The sequence below is a fragment of the Numenius arquata genome, chromosome 5 (genome assembly GCF_964106895.1).
Source record: "Numenius arquata chromosome 5, bNumArq3.hap1.1, whole genome shotgun sequence".
In the NCBI taxonomy this organism is placed as follows: domain Eukaryota; kingdom Metazoa; phylum Chordata; class Aves; order Charadriiformes; family Scolopacidae; genus Numenius; species Numenius arquata.
The window spans coordinates 28,310,439-28,331,040 of record NC_133580.1 but is presented as its reverse complement, the minus strand read 5'-3'; the positions used below and the strand labels follow the sequence as shown (position 1 = coordinate 28,331,040).

The following is a 20,602-nucleotide window of genomic DNA, read 5'->3' as shown; positions in this document are numbered from 1 at the left end:
GTGAGTAAAGACGGTCACAAGTCCTTAGTATTGCCACTGAAATGTCTGGAGGTCTTTCTGTGCTTGATTCAAGATGCTGACAGTCATTTCCACTATGAAGAAACAGCTAGCGGGAGAAGACACCAGAAACGCTGCATCTTTAATGCCCTCCAGCGCTTACTACAGTCACAATCAAAAATCCAAAGTTTTCCAAACACAGAATTTCTGTTTGCAAACGCTAAATATCACTGATCTCACTCAACCTGGAATACTGAAACCTGCAGTAAGAAATGCCATAAATACTGTTTAGCCTGAAAAAAAAAGTAAAATAATGAATTGTGCCTAAAAAGAACCAAAAAGGCAGCCCTTTCCAGGTTGAAGTTTCTTAAAGCAAAGCTACCGTGCCCAGGCACTCAGAAGGGTGCCTCTGTTCAGCTGCCACCGCTGTGCAGAACCGGCGCGCAGCGGCTGTAGGTTCGATGCAGGGAGGGTTTTGAAGGCACCATCGATGCTGGATTCCGCTTGGTGATGTTGGGGAGCACGGTCTGTCTGCTCCCAGTCTGACACAAAACTGATGAGCCAGAAAAAGGCACGTAGGGGAAAAAAAAAAAGCATGCTTCATTCACAGCAATGCTGCTGCAAGATGATGCTGTGTGGCACGATCTCCTGGGAACGCGTATGTAACGCTCTTTGAACCATGAGGGAAGAAGTTGTCTGCTAATTAGTTCCCTGGTAATTGGCCCATGCAATGTCACTCCTTGCATATGAGGATCGCTGGGAAAACATTGGACATGATCTGATTAAAAAAAGGAGAAAAGAGCATTATAATGAGATGGGCTTCAAACTGGACAAGAAAAATAGTCACAGCTGGACAAGAAAAGCAAGCTGGACAAGAAAAATAAATGGTGACCTATTCAGAAGAGACCAAGAAGACAAGATAGTTGCAACCATCTGGGATACCAATAGACAAAATTTAGGAGCCTGGGCTACAAAGGGAAAAAACCTGAAGACGTAGTTGTCCTCGCATACTAACCTGGATCCTCAAAGATTTTAGGAGCTTTGCTTAAGACCAGAGTACCACTGGTATTTGGGAAGATATGCAGGAAATAAGCTGTACCTCCAGAAGACCTTCTCACTCTCTACAACTCCCTGAAAGGAGGTTGTAAGGGAGCAGGGATTGGTCTCTTCTCCCAAGTCACAGGTGATGGGACAAGAGGAAATGGCCTCAAATTGCACCAGGGGAGGTTCAGATTGGATATTAGGAAAAATTTTTACACTGAGAGGGTTATTAAGCCTTGGAATGGGCTGCCCAGGGAAGTGGTTGAGGCACCATCTCTGGAGGTGTTCAAAAGACGGGTTGACATGGTGCTTAGAGACATGGTTTAGTAATGGGGGGGTGGGGGGTGGGGTGTATGGTTTTCTTTTGGTTTTTTATCAGAGTTAGGTTGATGGTTGGACTAGATGATCTTAAAAGGTCCCTTCCAACCTTGACGATTCTATGACTCTAAGTACACGGGCATTGCACATCAAGAACAACAGACACCCTTTGAAGTGGCAAGAGACACAGACACTTAATGGCTCCGGGTGAAAGATCAAAGTGGGAAAGCAAGCAGGGCTGCTGCAGCTCACCCAGAGAGGAGGAGCCAGATGAAGCCCTTCCAGGAGCATCCTACCAGTAGGGTGGGTGGCAAACAGGGCCTTTGATCACTGGAAAAGCAGGAGAGCGGGGCCCTGACAGCTCTGCCCTGGTCCTCAGCAACATCACATAGGAATCCTGCCCCTGAAAGAACTTTCAGGCACCGGCTGCCTGTGTCAGTGTCTCCTACAGGTGAAAGCACAAGGCTGAATTTACATAAATCAGTCAAAATAGTGTTAGGGGCAGGACCTGAACAGACAGTAAAACAGAATGCAGCTGGTGGTGCAATGTCCCAGGCAGTGCTGCTGGGGACATCCCTGCCCTGAGAGCAGCATTTCACAGCCCTCCCTCCCACACGGGGTGGGGGGTTCAGACCCCTGTATTTTGTTGCTATTACTCACTTGTGGGTGAATTATATTAACGTTGGTATCCAAACGTAGATGCCTCCCACCACCACAGGAGCCAAACACAAACACCCTGATTATACAGCGTCTGGGGCGCAGCCCTAGTAACAGAGATAAAAATCAACACATCCAGGGAACAAGAAAGAAAAAGGCAGTGCAGGAGTGAGTCAGCAAACGCAAGCAGTGTGTTAGTCAGGCGAGCATTTCTGAACGCACTGCGAGGCTGTTCACGCTGCAGACAAAGTCACATCCCCCAGAAACCGGACGACACATCACCCTGGTGCAGGAGCCTCCTCCCTTTTGCAAGAGAGGCTTCTGCATTTCCTGACTGCTTCAGGGAAGGCTTTAACACGGATTTCTTCCGTCGCTCCCCCGCGTTAAGCCCGGGAAAGGAAAAAAAAAAAAAAAAATCTGTGTTTAGAAAGATGGAGATGTGAGTGTGGAAGTCTGGTAAAGCAGAGGACGCCAGCCGTGCTGCTGTGTCAGGTATCATGATAAAGACTGGAGGTTTCCAGTCACTTTGGAGGCCATGGAACACTCCACCGAGCCTGTTTACAGATTGCCCTGCGGTCTGGCTCATCCTCCTGCCAGCCTGCATTTCACAGAATCACACGGGGTTGGGAAGGGACCTCTGGAGATCCTCTAGTCCAACCCCCCTGCCAAAGCAGGTCCACCCAGAGCAGGTTGCACAGGAACATGTCCAGGCAGGTTTGAATGTCTCCAGAGAAGGAGACTCCACCACCTCCCTGGGCAGCCTGTTCCAGGGCTCCGCCACCCTCAAAGGAAAGAAGTTCCTCCTCATGTTGAGGTAGAACTTCTTATATTCAAGTTTGTGCCCATTTCCTCTTGCCCTATCCCTGGGCACCACTGAAAAAAGACTGGCCCCATCCTCTTGACGCCCTCCCTTTAAGTATTGATAAGCATTGATCAGATACCCCCTCAGCCTTTTCTTCTCTAGACTAAAGAGACCCAAGTCCCTCAGCCTCTCCTTGTAAGAGAGATGCTCCAGGCCCCTACTCATCTCTGTAGCCCTCTGCTGTACCCTCTCCAGCAGTTGCCTGTCCTTCTTGAACTGGGGAGCCCAGAACTGGACACAGTGCTCCAGATGGGGCCTCCCCAGGGCAGAGCAGAGGGGGAGGATGACCTCCCTCGACCTGCTGGTCACACTCTTCCTGATGCACCCCAGGATGCCATTGGCCTTCTTGGCCACAAGGGTACATTGTTGGCTCACAGTCATCCTATTGTCCACCAGGACTCCTAGGTCTTTCTCCTCAGAGGTGCTCTCCAGCAGGTCAGCCCCCAACCTGTACTGGTGCAGGGGGTTATTTCTCTGCAACACAAGTGACTTCGTGCCTCGGAGCACCACTGCAACGTGTCCCCCATCAGCAGGCGGACCTGTCCCTCTGCAAACAGCCATCGGACAGCAGGTCTGAACCTCTCCTCTCTCCCGTCACACAAATCACAAACAACTACAGGGAGTTCAATGGACACAGCTGCAGAAAGCAGTGGGAAGAAAAAGCAAGGTATGAGGACAGGAAGTTTTACAAAAAGTCAGCAGATTTCAAGTCACCAGCAAACTTATTTGCAGTTTTTCTGATCCAAATGCTGCTTTTCTGCCACTTTGAAAATGCAGATTCTAATTAACTCATATTCTTATGCACTCTGGCTCCCTGAAGAGGATACTTGCTTTTGTAAATTTTTTATATATATATATATATATATATATATATATATATATATATAAAGCAAGAGGTATTTAATACCTGCTTAACATATACCTGTAGCCTTCAAAATGTCTTTAGGAGTCAACACACCCTGACTCGAACTGACATTTCTTTCCCCATTCTGTTCTGTAAGGCTTTCTACAGCACACAGCTACTACCCCACAGCATGGCAGAGGGCAGCCTAAACCCCTGCCCACATTAACCGGTTCAACACTGGAGGCAGGTAGTTTTATTCTGGAAGACGAATGCTTGCACAGGGAGGATTGCACACAAGCCAATCTCTGGGAAACAAGGCCTTTTCAGTTTAATTGTTGTGCTTTCTAATGATCCCCCCCACATTACCATTTACTCCATAGCCATACCCTGCATTTACATCCTCTTCATCGGCATTCCTGTGGGAAGCCTGGAGGATGGAGGCTTATTCCGCTTTCAGCAACACTCATATCTCTGTCTGAATCAAAGCTACAGCTAATGTTAGAGCCACCTCATGTGTCACGCACAAAAATTTACATCCTCTTCCCATTCAAGTCACAGGCATGTCTCCCACTGACTTGGGCAAATCCCAGATGCCAATTTTAATACTGATGGTCCTTGAAAGTCTGTAGTTCTCCAGACGAGTGCCTTACCCACTCTTTGAATGAAGCAGGTTGAGCAGGATAGTCTAGGGACCAGACCGCAGGGCACTATCAGAGCAGCCTGCGAGTTCCAGTTAGAGAGGGATGTTTGTCTAATTCACAACTTGGTATTTGTCCCCACTCGTGGAGCGAGAAGGAAACTGCTCACATCACTTGGGCGCAACATTTTGGGCACGCAAGTCATGAGCGCCTCAGCACTCATGTTCTCATGGGTACTAAATACCAAAGGACTCATCTCCATGCCATGCTGTCTCCAGGACTGCTTTCAGGAGGCCACAAAGGCAGCCTCTGGGAAAGGCAGCTGGAGCAGTTTGACGATTTATTGCCTCCATCTGTCCCCTCCACTACACTGTGGGAGGTCACAGCCCCAGGAGAAGTCATGACATGCAGCCCTGGCACAGAGGACCAGTTCACCTAACTGTCACAGTGGTTGCATCTACGTGGCATGGGGCAAAAGTTCAGCCCTGCAAAGCTACTCCAGTGCCAGCAAACCCAAGGCAACCCACCTTGACATCACATCCTTGTGCAACCCGGGTGACGGGGAGGCTGTCCCTGTTGCCTCACCGGCTGGCTGACATTCGAGGAGCAAAGTTCCATCCTGCATCCAAGGAAAACACATGATGGTACCAACTGTATGTCTGATGTGCTTCGGCTTACTGTACCTACAATGGGAGGCTCTCAAAAGTGCTGGGAATCAAAGCCTTGCTTTCTTTTAATGTCATGTAGGACATGGGAGCTAAGAAGACAGACCTCAGCTGAAAGTCAGTGGAATTGGTCATTCTAGTCTGGCAAGACTTCCAGTTGCAATGGCTTCATGCAGCTCTCAGAGCAGTCCTAGTAGGTGTGCAGATGCACCACTTTGAAGGCGTCCCTCCTGTTGCTAGACATGTTACGCTATAGAGCTTCCTGTCATCAAAGCATCTAACTCACCAAGAACGCAACTGTGGGATGCAGTCTAGACCTTAGTAAAGGGCAAAAAGATACTAGAATACTGTAACTCTCCACGGTAGTACAGTGAACACAAGTGTCCCTCTTTCAAATCACACAGCTATTTTAACAACACAGGAGCTACTTGAAATTCCACCGAGTCAAGACTCATTCTTGAAAACTTAAACAAGGCAATAGGTTAAAGATGTATGAAGCCAACTTCATGTCCCCTGTAAACAGATACAACAACATCTAGCTTAATGGGAAGAGGCCTACTCTCTGCCAACAATAAATATGGATCATAACTAAGGTCATCAGGACATAGCCTATGAAGACAAAATGCTGGAACGTAACCGTAAAAGAAGACTGTAGGCAAGGTACTTGTGGTCTGTCAAAAGCCTCCCTCAATTGTATTACACCGTTTTAATGGAAGTAATTCAGAACTGCTCCCCGTACTCACGGGAGCTCACAGAGATAAACCAAAGAACCACCCTCAGTATCTTACGTACTTCGTGTGCCTAGCCTGAAGCCACCAGCACTTCATTAGGGAAGATACTCCATGACACCACAACAGCTGAAGTCAGGAGGACTGCTAAAGTAAGAAGAGCATTTCGAAAGCCTGAGGTCAAAACCTGTGTTCCCAGCTTTAACGCCAACCCGATAGATGCTAACAGATCCTTTTTTTGTTATCCTAATGCATTTTTCTTCTCGATCAAGGGCATGCTACTACAGAAAGCACAAGGAGGAGCTCTGCTTGTTTAACACACAGCAAAAATCTGCGGTAGCTCTTATTATTTCTCCCTAATCTCTGGATTGCCCATATTATCAGCTTGGTGTGTATTTTTTCCTAAAAGTAGACGCAATCTCTTTTCTCTTCATATTCTTCTAGTGTCTTTCTTTTCCACTTTTACATTTACAGTAATGACCATTTCAAAATATGTGAATTGTCATAATCATTTTACATACCAGATGCTCCATTAGACTTACCCAACACATGCAAATTTAGGAACTAAAAACCTTGAAGCCAACAGAAGTTTTACTGTAGACTTTATTTAGGATTTTTCCAGCTAGTGACCGGAAAGTGGCTTTTAGAAGAGAGGCCCCTTTTATACCAGGATATGATGGGAGCTGAGGAAAGCTACAAGAAAGCACTCTTCCTCTTTTACGACTGCCCTATTCCAGAAATCAAGGACCAAGCAACTTCATCAGAAGGTGGCAGTGGGACTACGCCAATGCAGCACTTTTTCTGCTCATCTAGAGACAACTCAGGCCCAGCACCAAAACACAGGCCAGCCGTTTCCCCCTGCACAGGCTGCTTTAAGTAAGCATACAGGGCTTCCCCAGCCACCTGCACTGCAGGCTGGACTGTTCCTAAATGGGAAAAAAGATATACAGAAAATGAAAGAGGGAGGGGGAAAGGGTGATAAAAAGGAAAAAAACAATAGATATCTGGAAAAAGAAGAAAATGCTTGGTGGGAGAGAAAGGAAGAAGGGTGTTTGGAAATAACTATGGTCCAATTAGCTCCATGGAGTCTCTCTACATTCAGTGCAGAGAAGGGCGTGGGTTTAGGATGCAACTTATCTCTCTTGGCTCCCTGTTTCAGGATGAGATGACTCAGACACCTTATGTAGCAGGCATCTATGTGTGGTCAGACAGATCCCATTGCTGGTGCCTGCAGGGTGCTCAAAGGACTGAATGAGTGCACAGTAATATAAACTGTCTGTAATCACCAAATACCAGGAGCCCGGACACGCAAATCTCCCGAGCAGGATCAAAAGACATATGGGGAGGAATCTGGGAAATGCACTGTAACTACTATCTTTATACAGGGGTACACAAGGATCACCTCTCGTGAACATCTAGGTCCAGGTTTTCAAAATATTTCTCAGTAAAGCGTTTTCTTTCGTTTCCTCACAAGCATGAGCATCCTGGGTACAACAGCCTTCTAGCCTTCTGAAAGGCTGGCCCTAAGTGTTCCAATAGGAATACCTGATGTAGATCCTATCTTTCAAACAAAATTTTTAAATTTGTTCATGAGGTAAGCACCAAGGTAGGAGGGGAGCTCTTGGAAAATGCTGGAGAGCTTATGGGAAATTGTTAAAAATTTAAAAATACATTTCAGATGTGATATTAGAAGTCAGTGAACACGAACATATTAACTGAGGATCCCTTTCAGTGACATAACATTATTTTTACCCATGGTGCTTGGTTGTCTGGAGCCATCCTCCCTCCACTGGGAAAGATGCAAAACTTGCCACTAGGTCACAGAGATAGTGGCAACGAAGCTGCATAGATCCGGCTCTCACAGTCCAAGCAATAATTTACCTAAACCTTTTAAAAAAAATAAGAATGAGTTTTGTCTGCCTGGGGTTCTACCAGTCTTAAACTAAACCCACAAGCCATTAGGGGTAAGAAAGTTTTTCATAGGATCCATGGGCAGCACCTTGCACAGGGGGATCTTGCCTAGAATCAGACCCCCAGAAACACCACAGTGTGTAGGATTGCTGGGCATTTTCAGCATGAACTGCCAATCCAAGTAAGATTTAAAAATAATGGATTTAACCCCACAGTATTTACAGAGTTCTGAAAAAACAAATAGTGATTTAACAAAACAAACTGATGGCCTGTGTACACACAGCCATTGCAAGAGGGAATGTCACTTCCAGACAGTTCTGGCGTGACTGGTACCAAAAATAGTATTTTCTTCATCAGACATGTGATCAAAAAAGGGTATTTAAGCACAGGGGAGTGATCAGGTCAGATCAAAGGTTGAACTAGGTCAGCGTCTTGTTTTAGACAGCGGCCAACAGCAGTATCTTATGAAAAAAATGTAACAGGGCAATGCCCTCACAAGATAACGTAAAGAAAACATTATTCATCTCGAAATACTACTTGCTAAACAACCTGTTTTATCAGGAGTCTGCAATCAATGCTGTGCACTCTCATCAGCAGTTCTACTTAGCACACCCTCACAGCTTCAGCTTTTACCTAGGAAACACAGTGAAATCACCATCGATTTTGCTGGGTTTGGGTCAGCCACCCAAGAACACAGAGATGTCCCCGCACAAGGGCCAGGTCCCCATCCACACCTGAGAGTGGGATCCAGCAAGCCCCCCTGGTGATGAGACCTTGTTGTCTGACAGGGTCCAGAGCAGCCGTCAGCCCCAGAGCTACCGTATCAACAGAGCAAAAGTCTTCGCAAAAGTGAAGGTAGCTAATGAAGACAAAACATCATTGTGGTCTACAAAATAGCTTGGAGTTTTCTGCTTGGCTGTCAAGCCGAGGAGGATGAAGAAACAAGAACTAAGGAACTGAAATGCAATGTGTCCACGGAATTTCTTGCCTGTAACCAACGTCTCTCCTGGTTGTGAGATTCAAAGACATGAAAAAGGAATCGGACAGCCGGTCCCTCCAGGGAGAACAAAAAGGAGGAAAATCCAGGACTTTCAGCTGCCTGGAGATTTCTTATGTTGGAAAACACAAAATTCCCGTTCATGTTTACAGAGGACCTGCATTCAGCAGATACACAACAGGGGACCTAAGGAGAAAATTCCCAATTAAAGCTAAAAGGAAAATTACATAAGGAAAAAGACAGACTTTGTAAAGATTTATTAATAAACCCACTATCTGAATGGGACAGTGTAACGGCATCCTGCTTTTGTTTATACTTAAGGGATTTTACTATCATCTTAACTACCTCTTAATAGTTCAAAAGAAAAAAAAAAGAAAAAAGAAGAAAACCAGACAATTTTATTAACCAGAAGATCAGACTCCTCAATAATGTAATTCTGGTGTTTTTACTGAGATGAATTTTGCCCATTGTTTCTTGCCCTTAAAACATTAATTGGTACTCCCTAGGATTACTCTTTGCAGGTGCAGGTGATGGCTCAAGACATAGAGGGCAGATATTTGTCATTAATAATGCTCCCGATGAACCTTAAGTTTTATGTAACTGAGGCCATCAGATATGAAAAACAATGCATTCAATTGAGGAGCTCATAACAATGGATGACGTCCAATTAATTTTTCACTCAGTCTGCAAGCTTCATATGCTGAAACTAATTACCAACAATTTTTAAAAATTCTACGTAAGAGTTATCATCAGAAGATGTTGATTAGTCTAAAGTTTTATTGGAGTATTTGAAGGACAGTTCCTTCCATAAATTTGCGGTTAAGAATGGCCTGGAATTTTGCAGTTTAATCCCATGATAACAAACTGCCTTGTCTCTGATATTACAGCAGCTCTTCTTACTCCTCAGTTATCACAATCAAGGAGACAAACTTTGCCCCACATCCTTGGCAAGAGAAAAGTATTCTTCAGCGCTAGCACAAGTGTAAAGCTGCACAGGAATACTGTAAAGACAATTATGTTTTCTGTACTGTTTTAATGTAGTTACTCATACGGGTCTTACCACCTCAGGATCACCTCTGTGACATGGTACAAAACCAACTTTGAATATCCCCAGAAATAAATTGTTCCCCATGTTACAGCTGAGGCACAAAAGTTTTTCAGAGATGACACAGGTCCCCGATTTCCACTGAAATCGTGGGGCTCAGGCACCTTCTGAAGAACTGCGCTTGACTAACCGATGTCTGACTTGTACAAAGTGGCTACGGCTGCACTCAGCTTGAAGTCAGGCTCCCCACATCCTCAGAGATGTATTGATCATCACTGCCTTGCATTCTATGCACTGCATAAACCACTACATGTTCTCCGCAAAGCCCCAAGTCCCCTGGCATGAGGTAAACCATTAACTTGCATCACTCTCTCTTCTTACCCGCTCAATACCAGCCCTTCCCACAGAAGGCCAAAGACTGCTCAGGAGATACAAGATCTGCCCATCATTTCATCACTTCATGGCATGTCTGCTCTGCAGGATCTGGGTCTCTTCTCTAGCCAAACCGAGGTCATGTTGGTTTTGGAGTCCTTCCACCTTGCTCCTGGTCCATAAGGAAGACTCGTGGCAATCAAAGGGTAAGATGTCCTCACAAAAGTCAGTAAGACTTGCAACCGAAGGTTTGCAATGGGGCACATGGTAAAGGCCCGCAGTGAAAGGCAATACCAGCTACCGTTGCTACTTTGGATCTGAAAGCAGCAACAACCACATTGGCAAACCCCCCTGCGCACCAAGGGATACAACTTTCTCCTTGAATTAGCCTGGGTGCAGCCACAGCCCCGCTGCAACCAGCCTGCACCAGCCTCCCCCAGCAAACCCAGCCCCAGTGGATGTGATGCTGACACATGAACAGGAACAGCATGGCTTGTAGTAGCAGCAGTTCTGGAACGTTTTGCTCAGGGACGGGGCAGCACTGTGCTAGGAACTGCGTAGACAAGAGTAAACACAAAAACTCTTCTACTCCAACCCAGGACAAGGCTCAAGAGGGCTGACAAAACAGTTGGCAAGAAAAAAAGTATTGGGTAGCAGCACGTGGCTAATGTGGTTACACAAGTAGCTCACACGTTGATAGAGTCTGAGTCAGTGAAAAGTTTATTTTACGATTTAGCCCATGTTAATTTACATTTTAAAATTATACGTTTTAACCTCTGTCTATTCCCATCACAAGAAAAAGCATCTAAACTGACTCTTGATTAAGCTTTCCAAAAAGTGTTTTATGTCATCTTGCCTTGTGGGGTCCCAGTGGACCCTGTACTACAAAAATAATTCTCAAAGCTATGGAAACCTCCATAAACACTAATAAAAGTTTACCCCGAAGCAAAAAAAAAAAAAAAAAAAAAAAAAAAAAAAAAAAAGAAACCCCAGCTCCATACTCTCCAATGTCTCCAGCTCTGTACTGGCACCACCTTTGCAGAGAAGGGTCTCTGCATTCCCCATTAGTCCGTCCCCCTCCCTGGACCTCCAAGGGATACCAGCCTCCAGCCCTCCAGGGGTACCAGCCTGCCAGCACTGACACAGTCATGAAAGCAGAAATACGACAGCCTTTCCCTTACAAATTTCCCCCCCTTTTATCTCTATATTCATCACTAGGAATCAGCAGATCAAAGTCAGCTGAAAAGGGCTTGGGATAGACTCTTGAGCAAGGGGCAGAGACTGTGCAACGACATAAAGGAAGAAGAAAGCACAAAACATCCTTTTATTCCCAGTACCACTATAGATGGCTGCGGAGAGGAGACTGACGGCAAACACAGGGCATGAATTTGAGAGTTAAATACTCAGCCAGACCTTTCTCTGCTGAGACCAATAGGAATGTGACTACGTTTGACTTTTTAAGGAGCAGTAGATGCACTGGACATGAATGCTCACTGCATTTTCAGCAGAGGGGTCAGGGGAAAGGCCAGTTATGTTAGGCGCTGCAGAAAATGGAGTAATCGAGACCTCTAATCATGCAATGAGTTACACGCAGCGAGATCTCCAGCTTACCCTGAGCCCCATTAAAAGGCAACATCTACCGGCACGGAGTTCATTCAAGGACCAGGATTTAACAAACTACCGTAGCCTGTCTACAGTGCTTCTCTTACCAGATTATGGACAACCAGACTACGTCCGTTTGAGGGAGGAGGAGAATATGGAAGCTGTCCCCACATAAATTTCATTCATTGCTTTTAGAGAAGAAATTTTTTAAAGATTTCCAGGTTGCGAGGGACACACGCATATAGTGCCCACCTCAGAAAAATTAGATGGAGGACAGAACGCACCAACCTAAATAACTGTGGCTCATCATCAAGATGCGATTAAAAACTCACAATCGGGAAAGGAATGCCGCTGCGATGTCTGGGAAGAGCCCAGAAACGTGTGCAACCCGACAGCAAAACAGCCAACAGCAAATCATGTGCCATGGTACACACTGCTGTCTTCTCAACGTGAGGCAATGACCTCGGCCAAAGCTGTGTTTCACACTCAGGCTGCCTTCGCCCAGGGTGCAGAAGAGCCCATGGAAGTTGATTTCAGGTAGCACTTTCGCAGGACCGATCAAGGAGAGATGCTACCCTGTAACTGAAAGGGTATCTGCCTCACGCCAACCCCAACAGTCCTAACACCACATCCTTGTGAAGCTACAGCTTGGCAGACTGAAAAGTTGGACCACGGTGCAGGGTACCTTCTCCCACCGACTGTGCGTGGATTTAACCAGTGAAGGATAAAGGTCTGTCTGTCGGTCTCTACATGGGAGCTTGTATCCACAAGCTAGCAGAAATAAACACAGAGGTGAAAATATCATCTTCCAGTGGAAAAGTTTCCTGCAATTCAACAGAGTCAGGGTGCTGAGAAAGCAGGACATAGCTGGGATCTCTGCACCCCAATCCCAGGGGAAATAAGCTTCTTCCCATCGCTCCTTTGCCACCCCAAAAAAACCCACCCTGAATCTGGGGCTTCATGCCACCACTTGCTACTCAGCCTCTGCTTGCACAGACACCCCTCTGCTTTCACAGAGTATGCCAAGTTGAGGATACAAACTACTTTTTCAAACGTGTCAAAATAATTCAGCCTCCTACATCTCATGCCAAACCAAAACGCTCCTGAACGTCCATACTCGCTTTTTAAAATGACAGCAAGCTCCTAAATTACTTCTTGCTCCATTCTTACAAGTTCATTATTCCCACAAGCACATGGCGCTTCACAAAGTAGAAGAGATGTCTTCACTCTCAGAGGATTAAATATTAATGAAGCAACACGATAAGAGATGCGTTCATGCTCTAGGGATAGGGTGAGCAGAAGGCCAATGCCTATGTTTCAGTGGTAGGCTGAATCCAGAAGACACTGATGTATTTATCTTTAGGATGACATTTTTGTGCCACCTTTTTTTTTTTTTTTTTGCAAGCACACACAGAGACAGAAAATAACCTTAACTCTGAAAGGACACAAACTGTTATTCCCCATAGACTCCACTCTTGACTTTCCAAGGAGCCAAAGCTCTGTGATACTGCAACACATCGGCCTTTCACTCAGAAAGGTCTGTGGAATGGAGGAACGGCAAAGGAACAGGCATCCCCTAATCTCTGCAACACCAAAACTGCCGTGCTCTGGTGGCCCTTGTCAGATTTACGGCCAGTTTGCAGAAGAGAGCAACAAAAAGCCCCTCTGGGGGATGAAATGTGGAGATACGCTAAATTCTTGGGCTGACTGAATTTTGCTCAAGTAAAAAGAACAACTCATGCATCTTCCCTTTGAGTCCTTGCCGTGGCACAGAGAGAAGGACAGGGTGACTGCAGCATCCCCTCCACTTCCTTCACTGGCATTTAGCAAGAGCTCAGGGAAAAAAAAAAAAAAAAAAGAATAGTATTTTAGATCAGTTTTTGGCTGCTACACACGTATGCCTGGAGAGATATGCACAAGCTTCTCATTCTTGATTTCTGCATGAGGTAAGAGTTGCTTGAGTGGATGAAGGAACCTTGTTCTGCATTTAGGAAACAAACCTCTCTAGGACGGTGGTGCTTGTGTGAATTATTAAAAGGCAAACGCATTTTCAAATCCAAACACGTTGACCCTCTGCTCTTTCACGTCTATCTGCAGTTTTGACCAGAAAGAGAATTACAAAGGACAAATTTCCCTCAGCATCAGCTGCGCTTTCTGTCTCTCACCATATCAAAGCTTCAGGTAACAAAAGGTTAAAAATAACTTCCTGCACCAGGATGTTTTTTTCAAATATGCAAACATATATACTCATCTGAGGCTTACAAAGTTAATTTCAGAGTCCAGTCTGAGTTGCCAGTGCCCCTTAAAGCCAGAAAGTGCCCAGCTGCCCTTACTCGGTGCTTCCCTCTTTACTGAAAGCTCATTAAGGAAAAGGGCCACTGTCTGCAGGAGAGCCCCACAGCATCCTTGGGGAACAACCAGCTCTGCTTCCATCCTGCTTGTCCTTCTCTGCTCTGACTCAGCTCCTGCTATTACCTGCGAGCACACTGCTGGCTGCCAAGGGTTAAACTTTGGCTTTCGGGGAGAAAAACAGAAGAGGAAATAGCCAGGGGAGGCAAAGGAGAGGGAATGAGGGGAACCTGGGAGGGCAGGAGCCAGCGGTGGTAGGGGCAGGGATGGCCAGAGCTCTGCAGCAGCCGGTGGAGCAGCAGAGGAAAAGTTTCTCCGATTTTAGGCAAGCCCTCACGTGACGTCATCTCGCCCAGATAATCTCGGCGCAGTCAGCACAGGCCTCCTGCCTCCCTATTGGCGAGCCCCTCGTCAGCAGACATCTGAAGATAATTATTATTGGCCAGACAATTATAACAGGAACAACTGTCACTTCGTGCTGATGCCCGAACCTGGTGCTCTGCAGCACGATGGAGGAGGACCCCGGCGGTCACCGCTCCATCCCTCTGCTTTCTATCACTTTTGCTTTCCTAAGCACCGGCTGGTTTTTGCTACCTCACTGGCTGCAGCTGGGAATCGGGATCTCACCGCTGCCACCCTGTTTGCTGTATGTCTTACTGAACTGCAATTTTCTGCAAAAATAGTAACGTATTTATTCATAAACAAATAAAGGACTAGAGCTGCATTAATTCTCATGCAGCAGTTTAAAGAAAAAAAAAAATCCTCTGCAGATTATTTACTTCATCCTTCTTCCCTCTGGAGAAGTTTGGGAGGAGGTGCTGGGGGAGTTTGATTCGAGAGATCATTTTAAGCATTTATTTTAATAAATATTTGCCTTAACCCTGATCTTACTGAAATCAAACATCCTGTGGTCCGAGCACGATACAATCAAAGCGATACTGTATCTTACATCAAAAGCTACGTACCTGATGGCACTATACACGTATGTACATCAACAACAGCTTTCCCTCAACATAAAGCGTAAGGAGTTTCATGAGAGCAAATGGACCCGATTGATAATTCTTTAACCTCCCCAAAAAACCTATCATCGCTTGTTTAGGGAAGACAACTAATTGGTGGCTCTCGCCCCCAGAGACCAGCAGGCTGCAGGTCTGTCCTTGCAGCCTGCAACGTCGCTCTGCCACTCGTGCCTCGCTGCAGGAGAACCAGGCAGTCTGGGGGCTATACCATAAGGGCATGCCTACACATAAAGCCAAGCATTCAGGGAGGCGTGAAACCCATCAGCTTGTAAGTATCAGAGAACAGACTACTCATTTTTCCTCTGTGTCAAAACAGTAGCCTCTTTACAGCACTGCTAATCTAAGGCCCAGGCTCTGAAGGGGTCCCACTGCGATGCCCATTGCACGACGGGGGCCTCCGTAAAGCAAAGCAGGAATATCTGGAAAGGAGCAAGGAGGACCTCGTTCACTGCCATTAGACCAATTCACCATCAGATGGGCTCCAATCATGCCAGCCTCCAAGGGATGATTTCCAGGGGCAGTAAGGAAACAAACCCTAGGATGGAGCGTACTGAAGAAAAGCCTGGGTGCCAGTGATTGGCGAGCGCAGAGAACACGCACTTGCCCCAGGGAGCGATGAAGCTTGGAGCAGGCTCGGAGGACAGAGGCAAAGAAGGGGCGAGCCTTGGCTGAACAGAACCAGCCACTTCACGATCCATCCACCAGCCACCATAATCCATCCAGACCAACCACACCAGAACCTAGGGGTACGCTGCTACCCCTAGGCTTTGCATTCAAGCTTTTCCAGCTTTAAACTTACACAGTTGTAATTAAAAGGGCTTGTCAGTGCTTTAACCAGCTCAGAACCCAGAGGGTATGTAAAGGGATTCACGTCCTGCTGCAAACTGGGTTACATCCTCATAGACAACCTAGTCAGACCCCAAAGATGCTTCTCAAAATCCAAAAGACAGGGGGGATGAAGTGGCTCTAAGGAGTTAACCCTAATACCCTACAGCCTTTTTTTTTTTTCTGGCCTCATAAGGTATCAAGAAATATATCTGAGATGGAAGTAAAATAACAAATGCCACACCTACAGAATTTGTTTACCTCCATGGCAGGCATTGAAATAGTATTGCATCCCAATTTAAGTGATGACTGCAGTATAAAATCCTGCCACTGTCTTTCCTCAAGCAAGTCCACTTAGCCCATCTTCCTGCCCAAAGAATGAACAACCGTGTTTATCCCTACAAACTACTACTTAACAACCTCATCTTAGGACGCTCTTACATTAATGATGTGTATGTTAAGGTTACGCCTACAAAGTCGAGAAACCACGTACTGCCATTGATGTCTGCGTAAGCAAGCCTACAATGTAATCCTGATATGAAGTATAAAAGCCTTCTTGTAGGGCCCTTAGCTGCTGTTATTTTACCAGCTAAGCTCCTCTGCAAAATTCAAGTGCTGGAACTGGACCCATTTCATTAAGTGAGTGCATTTCCTGAAGATAAAACCGCACAATTTAACCTGAAACTCGGAAAAGTCTTCAGCAGCATTTTCAGGAAAAGCCTGCCATGACAGCGACCTCAGCTCCGTTTCATTTCCAGAAACGTTCCTGGGCCACAAGCAGATCGCTCTCCTCCTTTACTTTCATGTGAAGCAAAGGTATTAATTCATCAGTTCCCTTCCAGAAGGTGAAACTAGACCCAAAACTGTGTGTGTGCACAGATCATTGCGTCTCTTCGGCTGTACAGCAGCAGCATAAAACTCACGGTCTCTTCCTTTGAACCTGGGAGGTGGGAGCCTGGTGTTACGGGAGTCCCAGCTGGTGACCTCTGCAGCACATGAGACTGCCAGGGAGATTTTAATAACGCTGCTTAGCATTTATATAGTACCTGACATCTTCAAGACACTCAGAAAACATTACCTAAGCCATCAAAGCGCCTCATGAGAGCGTTTCAGCATTATTATTCCCCACGCTCCCGGTCTTTCCCTGCTGGGGAAACTGAGGCCTAGAAGACGTTATGTAATGTTCCCAAGGTCACATCACAAGCACAGAAGAGCCAAGAAGATGCAGGAGTCCTGATCCCTATTCATGCTCTTTAATCTAAACTGCATCTCTCCTGGGTTATTTGGCTATTATCTACACTCAGGTATCACCCCCTCCATCCTCTTTTACCAGTTTGTCCTATTCTGATGCCAATTTTCTTCTGGAACATGGGCAAAATGGGAAGCATCCAACATTCTTATCCCAAAAAGATCTACGTAGACTCCTTTCTCCTGAAACATGAGTGACACTAGGCACCCCACAAGAGCTAACAAGCACACCTGCAGGAGAACAGAGAAAACACACACACTTAAACGGTCATTTTAATTATACTGCCCTTAAAAGTCCCCAGATGAATCACTGGAGGATTCTAGCAAGTCCCCAGCTGAGATTCACTTATGATCTGGGACCATTCTGCCTCACAAATGCAGACACCACAGCTTGGACCCAGAGCCAGTCCTATCCTGCCATCGTCACACAAGGGTGGCACGGGAAAGGTCCTCATTTGGGAGGCAGGGGGCTAAGGGAGCCCAAGAGGGCAGGCAGCAGCGCCAAGGGAGGGCGTGCAGACAACGGGAAGTAGGGGTGAAGCTGGGGAGAGAAGCCATGGGAGCAGCAGAAATGGAAAGACTGGGCACCGGGAGAGGGTGGCCAGGGAGGGTGCAGCAGAGAAGCGCGGGTGAGCACAAGGCAAGGCAAGCAACACAAGGCCCGTGCAGGTGGATGAAGCCAGGACAAGGACTGGGAGGAAAGTATGGGCAGGCGTGATGGCAAGGGGGCTCCGGGCCCTGAGGGCAGCCCGGGGGACCACGCCGCCGGCCGAGGCCCGAGCACCCCGCCCGGGACCGGGGATGCCCTCGGGGCAGAGCAGAGCATCGAGCAGGCTCCCGGCACAGCGCTCCCCTTCGGCGGGCAAGGCTGCGTGCGGGAGGCTCCGTCTCGCCGCGGCCCGGGAAGCCCCGCCGGGTCTCTGCGCAGCCCCCCACCCCCCCCACGGTGGGTCCCGCCGCGGCTCGGCTCGCCCGGGCACCCCGGCTGCACGCACACGCCGGAAAAGTTAATAGCCGCATGGCTGCAAATGAAGTTTGATTAGGAGCTAGGGGAGGTGAGGAAAAGGGGCTCCGCGGAGAGCGCAGGCACAGGCGCAACTTGCTTTGCGCGGGGAGCCGGAGGGGCAGAGCCGGGGCACGTGTGCGGCTCCGCGCCGCCGGGGGCACGGCGGGAGGGGACGGCGGCGGGGCTCGGGGCCCGCACCGCACCGCCAGCGGGATGCCCCGGCCTTGCGTAACCCGGCGGGAAGGCGGCGGGGCGGTCCCGGCCCCGGGAGCGCAGGTAGCGCCGGCGGCAGCGCCCGTGTGCCCGCGTAGGGCGGCGCAAGAGCCGCGCCGCACCGCGCACCCGGATGGGCTCAGCGCCTCCCCGCCGATGCGGGAGGGAGGGCGGGCGGCGGGGGCCGTGGGTAAGGGGAAGGCGGGGGGGGGGGGGGGGGGACAGGGGGGACGGACACACGGACGACGGGGACGGCACTTACCAGTTCTCCTGCATCCACTGGATGGCCGCATGCTCGTTGAACTGCTTCTCGAATTCGTATTCCTGCAAAGTCAACACTGACATGTTCATTGGCCCGGTGGCTGCGGAGCCGCTCCCCGCGCCGAAATGCTGCCTCCTCCTCCTCCTCCTCCTCGCCGCCGCCGCCTTGGGGAGCCGGGCCCTTGCACGCCCGCCGCCGGAGAGCCCCCGCTTTTGGCCTGGCCCGCCCCGCCTCAGCGGTACCCCGGGTTTAACATAGCTCCGCTCCGCGCCTCTCCGCCCGGGCCCGCCGGTCTCCTCCTCTTCTGCGGCCGCCGCGCAGCGCCCGGGGGCGGCGCGGTCTTAGTGCCCGCCCGCCGCCGCCGCCGCCGCCGCCCGGGACACCCGCCCCCCCCCACCCCCGCCTCGCCGCCACCGCCCCCCGCCGCCGCCCCTCGCACACCTCCCGCAGCCTCCAGCCTGGCACGGAGGACCCCCTCCTCCCCCCCCTAGGCCGTCAAAAATAACTACGAGAATAGGAAGCCCCCCCCCTCCAGCCCCCACCCCTGTTTTGAATCGCCCTGCGCGCCATCCCCGGCGACCCGGCAAATGCAGAAGCACAAGCTGAAAAGCAAAGGCATACACCCCCCAAAAAAGCCCTACCACCACCCCCCCACCCCCCAAAAAAAAAAAGCCTTACCACCCCCCGTCCTTTTTGCATTTAAATTCAATATGCCCCAGCTGTGACTGCCGCCACCCCGCCGGCTGTACCCCCTGCCCCCGCTGGCCAGCCGGGCCCGGGGCCGCAGCTGGGTGTCCCCATGTGGGGGACACTGTCCTGCCGACAGGCAGCCCCTGGCTCCCCTCTGTGCACAGAAGATGCTCTTTTGGACGTTACCGTACGGATGACGGAGCACGGAGCAGAGACCCCGGGTGTAACCATCACCTGCTTGGCTCCTCTCACAGCTGGGGCACACGCCGCTTATATGTCCTTAATTTTGCCTTCCCGTCTCATCTGCCACATGCTGATGTCTCCAGCTGAGTTCCTCTGACTCCGGCAGCACCCTGAACGTGCTTGACAGTATGAGCTGGGCTAAAATAGCACTCCCAGCCCCCAACGGAGTTCGCAGGCTGAAAGCAGGAGAATAGCTTTCCTGTCAAGAAAGCCAGCCATAAGCGAGCAGATTTGGCACAGGTCAGCATGCTCTTGACTCGCGTGGACTTCAGTTCTCATTGAGATGGAAGTGTTTAACGTCATTAAACCCCTGTACTGAGGAAAAAAAAAAAAGAAAAAATAGAGCTCCGTCAAGTAGTGGGGCATCAACAGCTAACTAGTCTGATGTTACTGCTTGCATTTTGGCTATGGTGCTCTTCAGGGTCATGTTTTTCAGCTTTTCTTTTCTTTTTTCTTGACAATTAGAACTTTTCCTCTTTCCTAATGAGGGCTGAGTTTCTCACGTTGTCATCCGATCGGGGGGTTTTAGGCAAAACACCAAACGTCATCACGCTGCTCACACTGAAACTGCAAGGCCGTGCTAAATTATTATTTATTGCTGTTGTACCCAGAGGCCCTCAGCAGATCGAGGTCCCATAGTCCTTTCCTCTGTATACACCAGACCAGAGGGAATAGAAGCAGTCCCAGCCTTGCTTTCCAGAGGGAGAAGCTCAGAGATTCCAGAGGGAGAAGCTGCAGGGGTTTTCAAAACTGCTTTGCATCAGCTTTCCGTGGCTGCTGAACTGGCTGGTGCACTGGTGTTTGGGCAAAGCCGATTTCATTTGCGCTCTTGCTTCAAAAGATTTGCCCCTAAAGGTGCGTGTTAATCTTCCAAATCTCCACCGGCAGGCAGTTTCAGTGGACGGGGACCCGGAGGGAGACGGAGGAAGACGGATGGAGAAATCTCCAGCACGGCAACAGATGACATGGTGCGGCTGTACGGAGCACGGGGTGAAGGGCTCCTCGCGGCTGCAACGCTTGGGCTCCGAGCCATGGGACTGCTCCTTGCCATCACGCTGGAGGATAAACAC

The 20,602-nt window shown here is 48.7% G+C and overlaps 1 protein-coding gene across 1 annotated transcript in view; it reads right to left on the bottom strand.

The window, feature by feature from the left end:
* Nucleotides 1-18,688, bottom strand: part of ELOVL6 (ELOVL fatty acid elongase 6) — an 80,371-nt gene extending 61,683 nt beyond the window's left edge. The window contains exon 1 of the mRNA XM_074147670.1: nucleotides 18,600-18,688. Within this exon, the coding sequence (XP_074003771.1) occupies nucleotides 18,600-18,688 (89 nt within the window). The remainder of the gene's footprint in view (nucleotides 1-18,599) is intronic.
* Between the last annotated feature and the right edge of the window lie 1,914 nt (nucleotides 18,689-20,602).